At 49.1% G+C, this 12,400-nt stretch overlaps 1 protein-coding gene across 1 annotated transcript; it reads left to right on the top strand.

Annotated features, from left to right (window-relative positions):
• Positions 1-5,780: 5,780 nt before the first annotated feature.
• On the top strand, positions 5,781-10,286 carry ODF4 (outer dense fiber of sperm tails 4; the record flags this gene model as incomplete). Its single annotated transcript, XM_080712973.1, has 4 exons — positions 5,781-6,108; positions 9,388-9,561; positions 9,833-9,967; positions 10,117-10,286. The coding sequence occupies 4 exons, from the start codon at positions 5,781-5,783 to the stop codon at positions 10,284-10,286; spliced, it is 807 nt and encodes a 268-aa protein (XP_080569099.1).
• Between the last annotated feature and the right edge of the window lie 2,114 nt (positions 10,287-12,400).

The raw sequence follows: 12,400 nt of genomic DNA, 5'->3' as shown, positions 1-12,400 counted from the left end.
AATAAATAAATAAATAAATAAAGAAAGAAAGAAAGAAAGAAAGAAAGAAAGAAAGAAAGGGTGTAGTGACACATGCTTGTAATCCCAGTACTTGGGAGGCTTGTCTCAACCTCCCAAGTACAAGAGGAACAGGAGGATTTGAGTTCGAGGCCAGCCTCTGTTACTTAGTTTGGACCTCCACAACGCAGTGAGACCCTGTTTCAAAATAAAGAATAAAAGGTCGAGCGTGGTGGCGCACGCTTGTAATCCCAGCGCTTGGGAGGCTGAGACAGGAAGATCGCACAGGTTTGAAGCCAGCCTCAGCTACTTAGTGAGGCTCTCAGCAACTTAGTGAGACCCTGTTTACAAATAGTGTGTGTGTGTGTGTGCATGTAAAATAGGGCTGGGGGTGTATCCCAGAGTTAGAAAGCCCCTGGGTTCCACTCCCAGTACCACACACACACACACACACACACACACACATACACACACAAAAGAATAAAAAATCTGGCTCAGGGTGTAGCTTGGAGGTAGAATGCCTCCGGGTTCAATCATCAGTACATAAATAAATAAATAAATAATAAATAAATAAATAAATAAATAAATAGAGATGGGGTGATGTTTGGAGGTAGACTGCCCCTTGGTTCAGTTTCCAGGAGAGAGAGAGAGAGAGAGAGAGAGAGAGAGAGAGAGAGAGAGAGAGGGAGGAGAGAGAGAGGAAGAAAAGAGGGGAGAGAGGAGAGAGGGAACAGAGAGAGAGAACAGAGAGAAGAGAGAGAGAGAACAGAGAGAGAGAAGAGAGAGAGAGAGGGAAGAGAACAGAGAGAAGAGAGAGAGAGAGAAGAGAGAGAGAGAGAAGAGAGAGAGAGGAGAGAAGAGAGAAGAGAGAGAGAAGAGGGGGAGGGGAGGGGGGAGAGAGAAAGAGGAGAGAGGAGAGAGAAGAGAGAGGATAGTGAGACTGACAGAGGTCTCCATCTGGCAGGCTTGTGGGTCAGATGCATTGCTTCAGAGATGAGGATCCTGTTTCCCACCGTGTGCACAACAGCAGAGAAAAAACAGGCTGGTCTTCAGAGAAGGAGCTAGATGAGACCAGGCTGAGATGAGAACCTGCAGAACACCCGATTCCAGCCTTTCCTGAGGTCCTGATGTTACCTTGGGTTTCAGGGTCACCTCTCCTTTTGCTTAAAGTGTGTGTGTGTGTGTGTGTGTGTGTTACTGAGGATTGAGCCCAGGGGCATTCTAACTCCAAGCTATGCCCCCAGCACCCTATTTTATTTTAGTTTGGAAACAGGGTTTCACTAGGTGGATGAGAGTCTCACTACTTGCCGAGGCTGCCCTCGAACCTGCGATCCTCTTGTGTCAGCCTCCCAAGTGCCGTGATTACAGGTGTGCGCCGCCACGCCCAGCTCTTGCTTACTCTACCTTGCATTCCATTCTATCGTTTAATTATCATTTAATTACAGAGGAGTTGCCCTCTGTTTTAGCTCCTTCTCTCTTTGCTGGTGAAAATCTGCAAAACAACTAAAACTGAATAATAAATTGCAGTTAGTGGGAATTGACTCTGAATAAATATGTGCTTTCCGTTCACTATTTCACTTTTTTTTTTTTTTTTTTTTTGGTGGTACTGGGGTTCCTGGAAGCCCTTCTACCTCCGGGCTACACTCCCAGACCTATTTTTACATTTTTATTTGGAAACAGGGTCTCCTAAGGAAGCGCGTGCAGCTGTCTTCAAACCTGCGCGATCCTCCTGTCTCTGCCTCCCAAGCGCGGGGATTACAAGCGTGCGCCACCACGCCCGGCCACTATTTCACTTTATACTTAAAACAAGTTTATGAGACAAATCTCATTGTTGTATCTCATAGATGAGTAAACTGAGAAATAAAGACGCTGTAAGGAGCGGGCGTGGTGGTGCACACCTGTGATCCCAGTACTTGGGAGGCTGAGACAGGAGGCCCACAAATTCGCAGCCAGCCTCAGCAACGTAGTAAGGCCTTCTACAACTTAGTGAGACAGTGTTTGTTTGTTTGTTTTGTGGTACCGGGGATGGAACCCAGGGACATTCTACCTCTGAGCTACACCCCTAGCCCTATTTTTCATTCTTTATTTTGAAACAGGGTCTAAGTTGTGGAGGGACTGACTAAGTAGCTGAGGCTGTCTGTGAACCTGAGATCCTCCTGTCTCAGCCTCCCAAGTACTGGGATTACAAGTGTGTGCCACCATGCCTGGCCCCCTTTTATTTATTTATTTATTTATTTATTTATTTATTTATTTATTTATTTATTTTGCGGATCTGGGGATGGAACCCAGGGGCATTTGACCTCCAAGCTACATCCCCAGCCCTAGTTTTTATTCTTTACTTTGAAACAGGGTCTCACTGAGTTGCAAAGGGCCTCGCTAAGTAGCTGAGGCTGGCTTTGAACCTGCGTGATCCTCCTGTCTCAGCCTCCCGAACGCTAGGATTACAAGCGAGTGCCACCACTCCCGGCTTCCTTTTTATTTATTTTATTTTTTATTTATTTATCTTTTTTTGTGTGTGGTACTGAAGATGAAACCCAGGGACATTCTACCTCTGACCTACACCCCCAGCCCTATTTTCATTCTTTATTTTGAAACAGGGTCTAAGTTGTGGAGGGACTAAGTAGCTGAGGCTGTCTGCGAACCTGTGATCCTCCTGTCTCAGCCTCCCAAGTACTGGGATTACAAGTGTGTGCCACCATGCCTGGCCCCCATTTATTTATTTATTTATTTATTTGTTTATTTTGCGGATCTGGGGATGGAACCCAGGGGCATTCGATCTCCGAGCTAACACCCCCTGCCCTAGTTTTTATTCTTTACTTTGAAGCAGGGTCTCACTGAGTTGCGAAGGGCCTCACTGAGTAGCTGAGGCTGTCCGCGAACCGCCATCCTCCTGTCTCAGCTGTGCAATACTGGGATTACAAGCGTGCGCCCCCACGCCCGGCCCCTTTTTATTTTTATGTTTATTTTGAGCCAGAGCCTCACTAAGTTGCAATACTTCTGTCTCAGCCTCCTGAGTAGCTGTGATTACAGCCATGCTCCACTTGGCCAATTCACACTGTGTCTTAACCACAGGGCTCTCTGTCTCCAGGGAGGAAACAAACTCTGTCGGGCTCAAACTCCTTCCCCAATCGGAGAGTCTTTCTCACGAAAACTCTAGGTGCTTAAGTCTAGGGCTCCAAGGCACTTTGATCAAATTGTCACGGGCAACTCATTTTCCTCCTTCCTTCCTTCCTTCCTTCCTTCCTTCCTTCCTTCCTTTTTCTTTCTCTCTCCTCCTTCTTTCCTTCCTTTTCTTTTTCTCTCCTCCATCCTTCCTTCCTTCCTTTTTCTTTCTCTCCCTTCCTTCCTTCCTTCCTTCCTTCCTTCCTTCCTTCCTTCCTTTTTCTTTCTCTCTCCTCCTTCCTCCCTTCCTTTTTCTTTTTCTCTCCTCCTTCCTTCCTTCCTTTTTCTTTCATTCTTCCTTCCTTTCTTTTTCTTTCATTCTTCCTTCCTTCCTTTCTCTCTCCTTCCTTCCTTCCTTTCTTTTTGTGGCACTCCCTAATACCACAAAAAGAAAGATAATAAATGTGGAAAAATAAGAAAAATAAGAAAGTAAATAAATGTGGAGCGCCGCATTTATTTTGAAGGAGAGACTGAGTTGCCGAGGTTCTTACTAAGTTGCGGAGGCTGGCCTTGAACCTGCGATCCTCTTCTTTCAACCTCCCCAGTACTGAGATTACAGGTGTGGGCCACCAGATCCAGCTGGTGATATGTTTGAAAGATACATCCAGCTGGGCATGGTGGCACATGCCTGTAATTCCAGTGCTGGGGAGAAACAGGAAGATTGCAGGTTCAAGAACAGCTCCAGCAAGCAGGCGTGGTGGTGCAGGCTTGTAATCCCAGCATTTGGGAGGCTGAGACAGGAGGATTGCGGTTCATGGACATCCTCAGCTACTTACTACTTAGTGAGGCCCTTTGCAACTCAGTGAGGCCCTGTTTCAAAATAAAGAATCAAGCCGGGCGTGGTGGCGCACGCTTGTAATCCCCGCGCTTGGGAGGCGGAGACAGGAGGATCACGCCAAATAAAAAAATACAAAATAGGTCTGGGAGTGTAGCCCGGAGGTAGAAGGGCTTCCAGGAACCCCAGTACCACCAAAAAAAAAAAAAAAAAGCCGGGCGTGGTGGCGCACGCTTGTAATCCCTGCTCTTGGGTGGCGGAGACAGGAGGATCGCGCTGGTTCGAAGCCAGCCGCGCTGGCTTACGAGACCCTGTTTCAAAATATATAAAAAAAAAAAAAAGGTCTGGGAGTGTAGCCCGGAGGTAGATGGGCTTCCAGGAACCCCAGGACCACCAAAAAAAAAAAAAAAAAAGAATCAAGCTGGGCGTGGTGGTGCAAAGCCAGCCTCAGCTGGAGTCTGAGACAGGAGGATCGCACAGGTTCGAAGCCAGCCTCAGCTACTGAGTGAGGCTCTCAGCAACTTAGTGAGACCCTGTTTCCGAATAAAGTATAAAATAGGTCTGGGAGTATAGCCCGGAGGCAGAAAGCCCCTGGGTTCCACCCCCAATACCACCACCAAAAAAAAAAAAAAAAAGAAAGAAAGCAATCCCCCATACCACAAAATAATATAAAAAGGGGGTTGGGAGTGTAGTTTGGAGGCAGAATGCTCCTGTGTTCAATCCCCAGAACCAAAAGAAGAAAAAAGATTAAAGAAAGGAATATCCAGTAACAAGAGGGGAGGCAGGATGTTTCCTCTGGACTTGTGCTCTCTTGTGCGCTCTCTCTGTCTCCTGCTCCATCAGCGAATATTTAGGATTGAGTTAGTACAGAAGAAATAGGAAGAGAAAGTGGGGCCCTCAGACACTTCTGAAACATCCCAGCCGGTCGAAGGCGTGAGACCCACACCCCTGGGCTGGGCCCAAGGAGCAGTTTTAGAAAGGGTTAGAACCGAAGCCGGGGCCCCTCCCCCACTTCACAGCCCCCCAGGAATATTCCACGGCAGTTAGGGGTCCTGTCTGGCCGAATGGGTTAGGGCTTTTTCTGGGATCTGGGACTCCAGTGCTTGATAAGAGGCCCCTCATTCTTCCTGCACCCCAAACTCTAAGATGTCAACTGAGAAGCTTGAGGACGATACCCAGAAGATGAGGAGCATGTAAGCCTCCCGAGGGGACTGGGAGATGGGGTAGAGGAGGCGAGGGGCCCTGAGGAAGGGGCAGGGCACGCTGGGCATCAGAAGGAGAAGGCCTGCCTGAGCGCCGATTGTACGTACCTATAATCCCAGTACTTAGGAGGCTGAGACGGGAGGACTGCAGATTTGAGACCCGCCTCAGCAATTTAGCAAAACCCTCAGCAATCTAGCAAGACTCTGTTTCCAAACAGAAATAAAATAAAATAAAAAGGGATGGGGGTGTGTCTCAGAGGTAGAATGCCCTAGTGATAAGAAGACCCGGGCATGGTGGCGCACGCTTGTCATCCCAGCATTCGGGAGGCTGAGACAGGAGGATCCCGGTTCGCGGACAGCCTCAGCTACTTAGCGAGGCCCTCCGCAACTCAGTGAGACCCGGTTTCAAAATAAAGAATAAAAAATAGGGCTGGGGGTGTAGCTCGGAGGTAGAATTCCCCTGGGTTCCATCCCCAGTACCACAGAAGAAGAAGTAGAAGAAGAAGAAGAAGAGGAAGAAGAAGGAGGAGGAGGAGAAGGAGGAAGAGGAGGAGAAAGAAGAAGAGGAAGAAGAAGGAAGGAGGAGAAGGCCTGGAAAGGAAGGGGGGCAGGGAGGCAGGAGGTGAGCTGGGGACAGCGAGAGGATGCCCACCTCTGTCCCTTCTCCCAGCAGTAGGAAGCGCTTGCGCCTGGACCCCCGCCGCAACTCTGTCTTGCCCTTCCAGTGGAGAATCACACACAGCACGCGCTGGATGGGCCAGGTGGTGGCCTCAGAGTTCAGCCTGGTAGCCTTCGTCCTGATGCTTGTCATGATCTTCTCCAAGGAATGGCTGCACCCCTCTGAGAGCCGCTTCTACCAGCGCTACAACGCCAGCATCACCCGCAGAATCCACACTTCCATCCACTTCATGTCCCTGGGGCTCCTGTACATCTGCAAATCGAAAAGCTGTTCCAATGTAGAGACCTGGCAAGGTGAGCCGCTCCTCCCCGGCCCCGCCTGCCCGGCCTCTATGGCTGCCCCAGGCATCCTGTGTGCGTGTGCGCGTGTACGTGTATGTGGTGTTGCGGATTGAACCCAGGGGTGTTCTAGCTCCAAGCGACACCTCCAGCCCTATTTTTTACTTATTTTTTTATTACTTTGTGGTACTGGGGATGGAACCCAGAGGCTTTCTACCTCCAGGCTATACTTCCAGACCTATTTTATATTTTATTTGGAAACAGTCTCGCTAAGTTGCTGAGAGCCTCACTAAGTAGCTGAGGCTGGCTTCGAACCTGCGCGCTCCTCCTGTCTCAGCCTACCAAACGCGGGGATTACAAACCTGTGCTACCATGCCCGGTTTATTTTTTATTTTATTTGTGGTACTGGGAATGAAACCCAGGGAAATTCTACCTCTGAGCTACACCCCCAGCCCTATTTTTTATTCTTCCTTCCTTCCTTCCTTCCTTTCTCTCTCTCTCTCTCTCTTTCTTTCTTTCTTTCTTTCTTTCTTTCTTTCTTTCCTTCTTTCTCTGCTCCTCCTCCTTCTTCTTCGTCTTCTTGTACTAGGGATGAAGCCCTTCTACCTCCGGGCTACACTCCCAGACCTATTTTATATTTTATTTGGAAACAGGGCCTCTTAAGCCAGCGCGGCTGGCTTCGAACCTGCGCAACCCTCCTGTCTCCGCCTACCACGCGCAGGGATTACAAGGGTGTACCACCACACCCTTCCTTCCTTCCTTCGTCCCTCCCTTTCTTTCTCCTTTCTTTCTTTTTTTCTTTCTTCTTTCTTTCTTTCTTTCTTTCTTTCTTTCTTTCTTTCTTTCTTTCTTTCTCTCTTTCTTTCTTTCTTTCTTTCTTTCTTCTTTTCTTGCAGGCCTGGAGATGGAACCCAGGGGCATTCAAACTCTGAGCTATACCCCCTGCCCTATTTTTTTTTTTATTCTTTATTTTGGTGGTGCTGGGGACGGAACCCAGGGGCTTTCTACCTCCAGGCTATACTCCCAGACATATATATATATATATATATATATATATATATATATATATATATATTTGGAAACAGGGTCTCACTAAGTTGCTGAGAGCCTCACTAACTAAGTAGCTGAGGCTGGCTTCAAACCTGTGCGATCCTCCTGTCTCAGCCTCCCAAGCGCGGGGATTACAAGCGTGTGCCACCACGCCCGGCTTTTATTCTTTATTTTGAAGCAGGTCTCACTGAGTTGCAGAGGGCCTCACTAAGTAGCTGAGGCTGTCCGCCATCCTCCTGTCTCAGCCTCTCAAATGCTGAGATTAAAAGTGTGTGCAACCATGCCCAGCTCCCTATTTTTATTTTGATGCAGTCTTGCTAGGTTGAGTCTCACTACTTGCTCAGGCTGTCCTTGAACCTGCAATCTTCCACCTTTCTCAGCCTCCCAGGTACTGGGATTACTGGTGTGTGCCACCACGCTCAGCTTCTGAAAAATTCTTGTTTCCTCGCTCCAGTCACCTGTGTTCTTGGCCTGCAAGATGGTTTTACTGGCACTGACCTCCAAAGATTCTTTTCCTCCTCTGCTCTAGCAAAATCGATTTTCCTGACCCAGCGGAGAATGTCACTGCTTTGGAGAAGACCCAGGGCCAGGTCGATGCTTACCTAAATGTTGTGAGGGGCCAGGAGTGGTGGCACATGGCTGAAATCACAGTCCTTGGGAGGCTGAGATAGGAGGATTGCAGGTTTGAGGTCAGCCTCAGAAACTTAGCGAGACCCTTCTAAAAATAAAATAGGGTCAGGATGTAGCTAAGAATGCCCCTGAGTTCCATCCCCAGTACCACACACAAAGAAAAGAAAAAGTTAAAAAAAAAAAAAAAAAGGGCTGGGGTGTAGCTTAGTGGTAGAATACTCCTGAATTCAATCCCCATGAACCCCCCACAGAACCACATGCACACAAAAGTAATTCAATCAGTTTATCATAATTTATTCGGCTATTTTATCTTTCTATTCTTGGAAACCTCATTTTCAATTTTGTATTTGAAAAAAAAAAAAAAGAGGTTGGGAGTGTAGGTCATTGGCAAAGTGCTCTAGCATGTAGGAGGCCCTGGATTTAATCCTCGGACCACAAAACTGAAAAGAGAAAAAATTCGTGGCTTGAGCCAGGCGTGGTGGGGCACACCTGTAATCTCAGTACCTGGGGGCACTGAGACAGGATATTCTCAGGTTTGAGGTCAGCCTCAGCAACTTAGTGAGATCCCATTTCAAAAAAAAAAAAAAAGAGCTGAGACTAGGATCATCTCAGCTTCTACTTAGTGAGGCCCTTTGCAACTCAGTGACACCCTGTTTCCAAATAAAGAATTAAAAAATAGGGTTGGGGAGCCGGGCGTGGTGGCGCACGCTTGTAATCCCAGCATTCGGGAGGCTGAGACCGGAGGATCACGGTTCACAGACAGCCTCAGCTACTTAGTGAGGCCCTCTGCAACTTAGTGAGACCTGGTTTCGAAATAAAGAATAAAAAAAAAAAAAAATAGGGCAGGGGGTGTAGCTCAGAGGTCAAATGTCCCTGGGTTCCACCTCCAGACCCGAAAAAAAAAAAAAAAAAAAGAAAAAGAATAAAAATAGGGCAGGGGGTGTAGCTTGGAGGTCAAAAGCCCCTGGGTTCCATCTCCAGACCCTCAAAAAAAAAAAAAAAAAATAGGGCTGGGAGAGTAGCTTGGAGGTAGAATGCCCCTGGTTTCCATCTCCAGTACTGCAAAAATTAATTAAATTAATTAATTAATTAATTAAAAAATAAAATAGGGCTAGGGGTGTAGCTTGGAGGCAGAATGCCCCTGAGTTCACAGTACCAGAAAGATAGCCGGGCGTGGTGGCGCACGCTTGTAATCCCCGCACTTGGGAGGCGGAGACAGGAGGATCGCGCAGTTTCAAAGCCAGCCTCAGCTACTTAGTGAGGCTCTCAGCAACCTAGTGAGACCCTGTTTCCAAATAAAATAGAAAATAGGTCTGGGAGTAGAGCCCGGAGGTAGAAAGTCCCTGGGTTCCACCCTTGGTACCACCAAAAAAAAAAAAAAAAAAAAAAAGAAAAGAAAAAGAAAACACAGTACCAGAAAGATAAAAAAATTTAAAATCCTTGGCTAAATAATTCACTTATCAACTAGATTAGTGAAAGCATTGCTTTATTGACATCTCAGTCGGGCCTTTCTTGGGTTCTGGATGGAACCGACCATTTTCTCATGTCTGCTCACTTGGTCGCAGCTTGTCTCCCGTGGGTCCTGAGCCCTTCCTGTTTTGTCCTTCTCCGCAGAACTCTTAGAGCTGTGGACCTCTCAGCCGGTCTTCGCGTTGGCCAAGCTGAGCTTCGTCCTGGCCCTGGTGCTGGGCCTGGTCCTCACCATCTGGTTACACCTGCCCTACCTGTCCTGGTTTTGGAGACTGCGGGCATTTGGCCTGGTTGGGACCATCCTGAGCTTCTGTGAAGGTGCCCCCCAGCTCTGAAAAAGGTCCTTAGTTCTAACTCACGTCTTCCTGGGCTCTTCTTCCTCTTCTGGGGGGGGGGGATGGGGCTTTGGGGGCCATGCGAGAAGAATTCTGAGGGTCGAGCTATGTCATTTCCGGGTCCCTGGAGAGACGGAGGTGGAAGGGTTGATTCCCCTGGGGCTCTGTGGGTTCTCGGGGGTAGCTCGGCAGATGGGGAAGAAACGCCTGCAGGTTCACGGGTGAGAAAGAGAACTGTCCCTTTTCCTCCGCAGTCACCCTCATGTTCCTCGCCCTCCTGCTGTTCCCTATTAACCTCTGGATATTCGAGTTGAAGAGGAATGTGTCCATCCCCATCGGCTGGAGCTATTTCATTGGCTGGCTCGTGTTTATTCTCTATTTAGTCTGTGGTGAGTGGCCAGGGGAGCCCTGGGCTGTTGGGGTGTCGGGGGACAGGGCAGATGGCGGGGAGAGCAGAGACAGCCTCTTCCCTTCGGGCTCGCCCTGGTCACTCCGCTTCCCCCTCTCTGATCCCCTCCCCGCCCCCGTTCGTCCCCAGCAGTCCTCTGCTACATCAACCATAAAAGCTTCTGGAGTGTGATTATGAGCCGTCCCTCCAGCAAGGTGTCTTGCAGCAGCAGCCTGTCCAGCTCAACGCACGACTTTGAGATCAAGCACACCATCTCAGACACCGCCGCCGGCCAAGAGAAAGTCCTGGGTCCTGAGTGAGAGTTGGTCCACCTGCGGAGAAGTCCTGTCTGTCCATCGAAACCCCTAGTCTGACAGTTCCCCGAGCCCTGGAGAGGTTGGCCCGCTTGTCATGGCAAGGAACAAGGAACGTTTGGGACCAGATCTGCGCCGTCTGCCTTGTCCCTGCCTTGTCTACAGCTTCCATGATGCAGAATAAATGGTCTATCTTTCTCTCTCTCTCTCTCTCTCTTTTTCTTTTTCATTTGGTGGTACTGGGGATTGATCCCACTGGCATTCTACCTCCGAGCTACACCCTCAGCCCTATTTTTCTTTTATGTTTGTTTGTTTATTTATTATTTATTTATGGGGTCCTGGGGATGGAAACTAGGGTTATTCTACCTCCGAGTGACACCCCCAGCCCTATTTTTTATTCTTTTTATTTATTTATTTATTTATTTTTGTTTGTTTATTTATTATTTATTTATGGGGTCCTGGGGATGGAAACTAGGGTTATTCTACCTCCGAGTGACACCCCCAGCCCTATTTTTTATTCATTTTATTTATTTATTTTCTTTTATTTATTTTCTTGTATTTATTTATTTATTTATTTATTTATTTATTTATTTATTTATTTATTTATTTATTTATGGGGTCCTGGGGATGGAAACTAGGGTTATTCTACCTCCGAGTGACATCCCAAGCCCTATTTTTTATTCTTTACTTGGAAAAAGGGTCTCACTGAGTTGCAAAGGGCCTCACCAAGTAGCTGAGGCTGTCTGTGAACTGCAATCCTCCTGTCTCAGCCTCCCAAATTCTGGGATTACAAGTGTGCATCACCATGCTCGGCTTTATTCTTTATTTTGAAATAGGGTCTCACTAAGTTGTGGAGGGCCTCACTAAGTAGCTGAGGCTGTTTTTTTTTTTTTAATTTATTTTTATTGGTGCATTGTAATCATACATCACATTGGAGTACAAGACTTGAGAGGATATACAAGCACACATCATCCAATTAGCCCTCATCCAGCCCCCATCCCATTCCCTCCCCCTCCCTCGATCCCATGCTTGTTTGGTGATTAACTTTGATACATATGTTTATGTACCTCCTGCTTTTTAAAGAGGCTCCATCCTCCCCTATTCCATACCCTCTGATTGGTCACCTTAATTGCTTCACTATAGGGCCCTTTCTATAGCTCGACCACTTTGTGTTGTCCCTTTCCTCCTAGTTATTGCTGATTAGGGGAAGCATCTGGTTTTAATTTTCTGCGATATTTCTCTGTGCATGCCGCGTTACAAATACCGATCCTACTCTTGACGGCCCCAGTTGTGGCCTGGCTACCCGGTGGACTGATCCAGACCTCGCTGGCTCAAGCAGTGGCCTTGCCTCATGGGAGGCCCCGATTCTGGTCTCGCTGGCCCCGACACTGGCCTAACCCCTCAGCTGGCTCTGATCCCGGCCTCGGAGGCCCCAGTACCGGCCTTCCTCACGGCAGGCTCCGATGCTAGCTGATGGCCCCGGCATCGGCCTAACCCCTTGCAGGCTCCAATCCAGGCCTCAGAGGCCTCAGTAGCGGCCTTGCTTCATGGAAGGCTCTGATGCTGGCAGCTGGCCCCGGCACCGGCCTAATCCCTCGGCAGGCTCCGATCCTGGCCTCGGAGGCCTCAATAACGGCCTTGCCTCACGGAAGGCTCCGATGCCGGCCGCTGGTCCTGGCACCGGCCTAACCCCTCAGCAGACTCCAATCCCGGCCTCGGAGGCCCCGGCACCGGCCTTGCCTCGCGGCAGGCTCCAATGCAGGCCGCTGGTCCCAGCACCGGCCTAACCCCTCGGCAGGCTCTGATCCCGGCCTCGGAGGCCCCAGCACTGGCCTTGTCTCACGGCAGGCTCCGATGCCGGCCTCGCTAGCTCCAGCACCAGCCTAACCCCTTGGCAGGCTCCGATCCCGGGGCCTTGGAGGCCTCAATAGCAGCCTTTCCTCACGGAAGGCTTCGATGCCAGCCACTGGCCCCGGCACCGGCCTAACCCCTCAGCAGGCTCCAATCCTGGCCTCGCTGGCCCCAGCACCAGCCTAACCCCTCGGCAGGCTCCAATCCCGGCCTTGGAGGCCTCAATAGCGGCCTTGCCTCACGGAAGGCTCCGATGCCGGCTGTTGGCC

This window comes from Muscardinus avellanarius (assembly GCF_963383645.1).
Source record: "Muscardinus avellanarius genome assembly, chromosome: 16".
NCBI lineage: Eukaryota > Metazoa > Chordata > Mammalia > Rodentia > Gliridae > Muscardinus > Muscardinus avellanarius.
The sequence above is the reverse complement of the archived record's forward strand: the minus strand, read 5'-3'. Positions and strand labels throughout refer to the sequence as shown.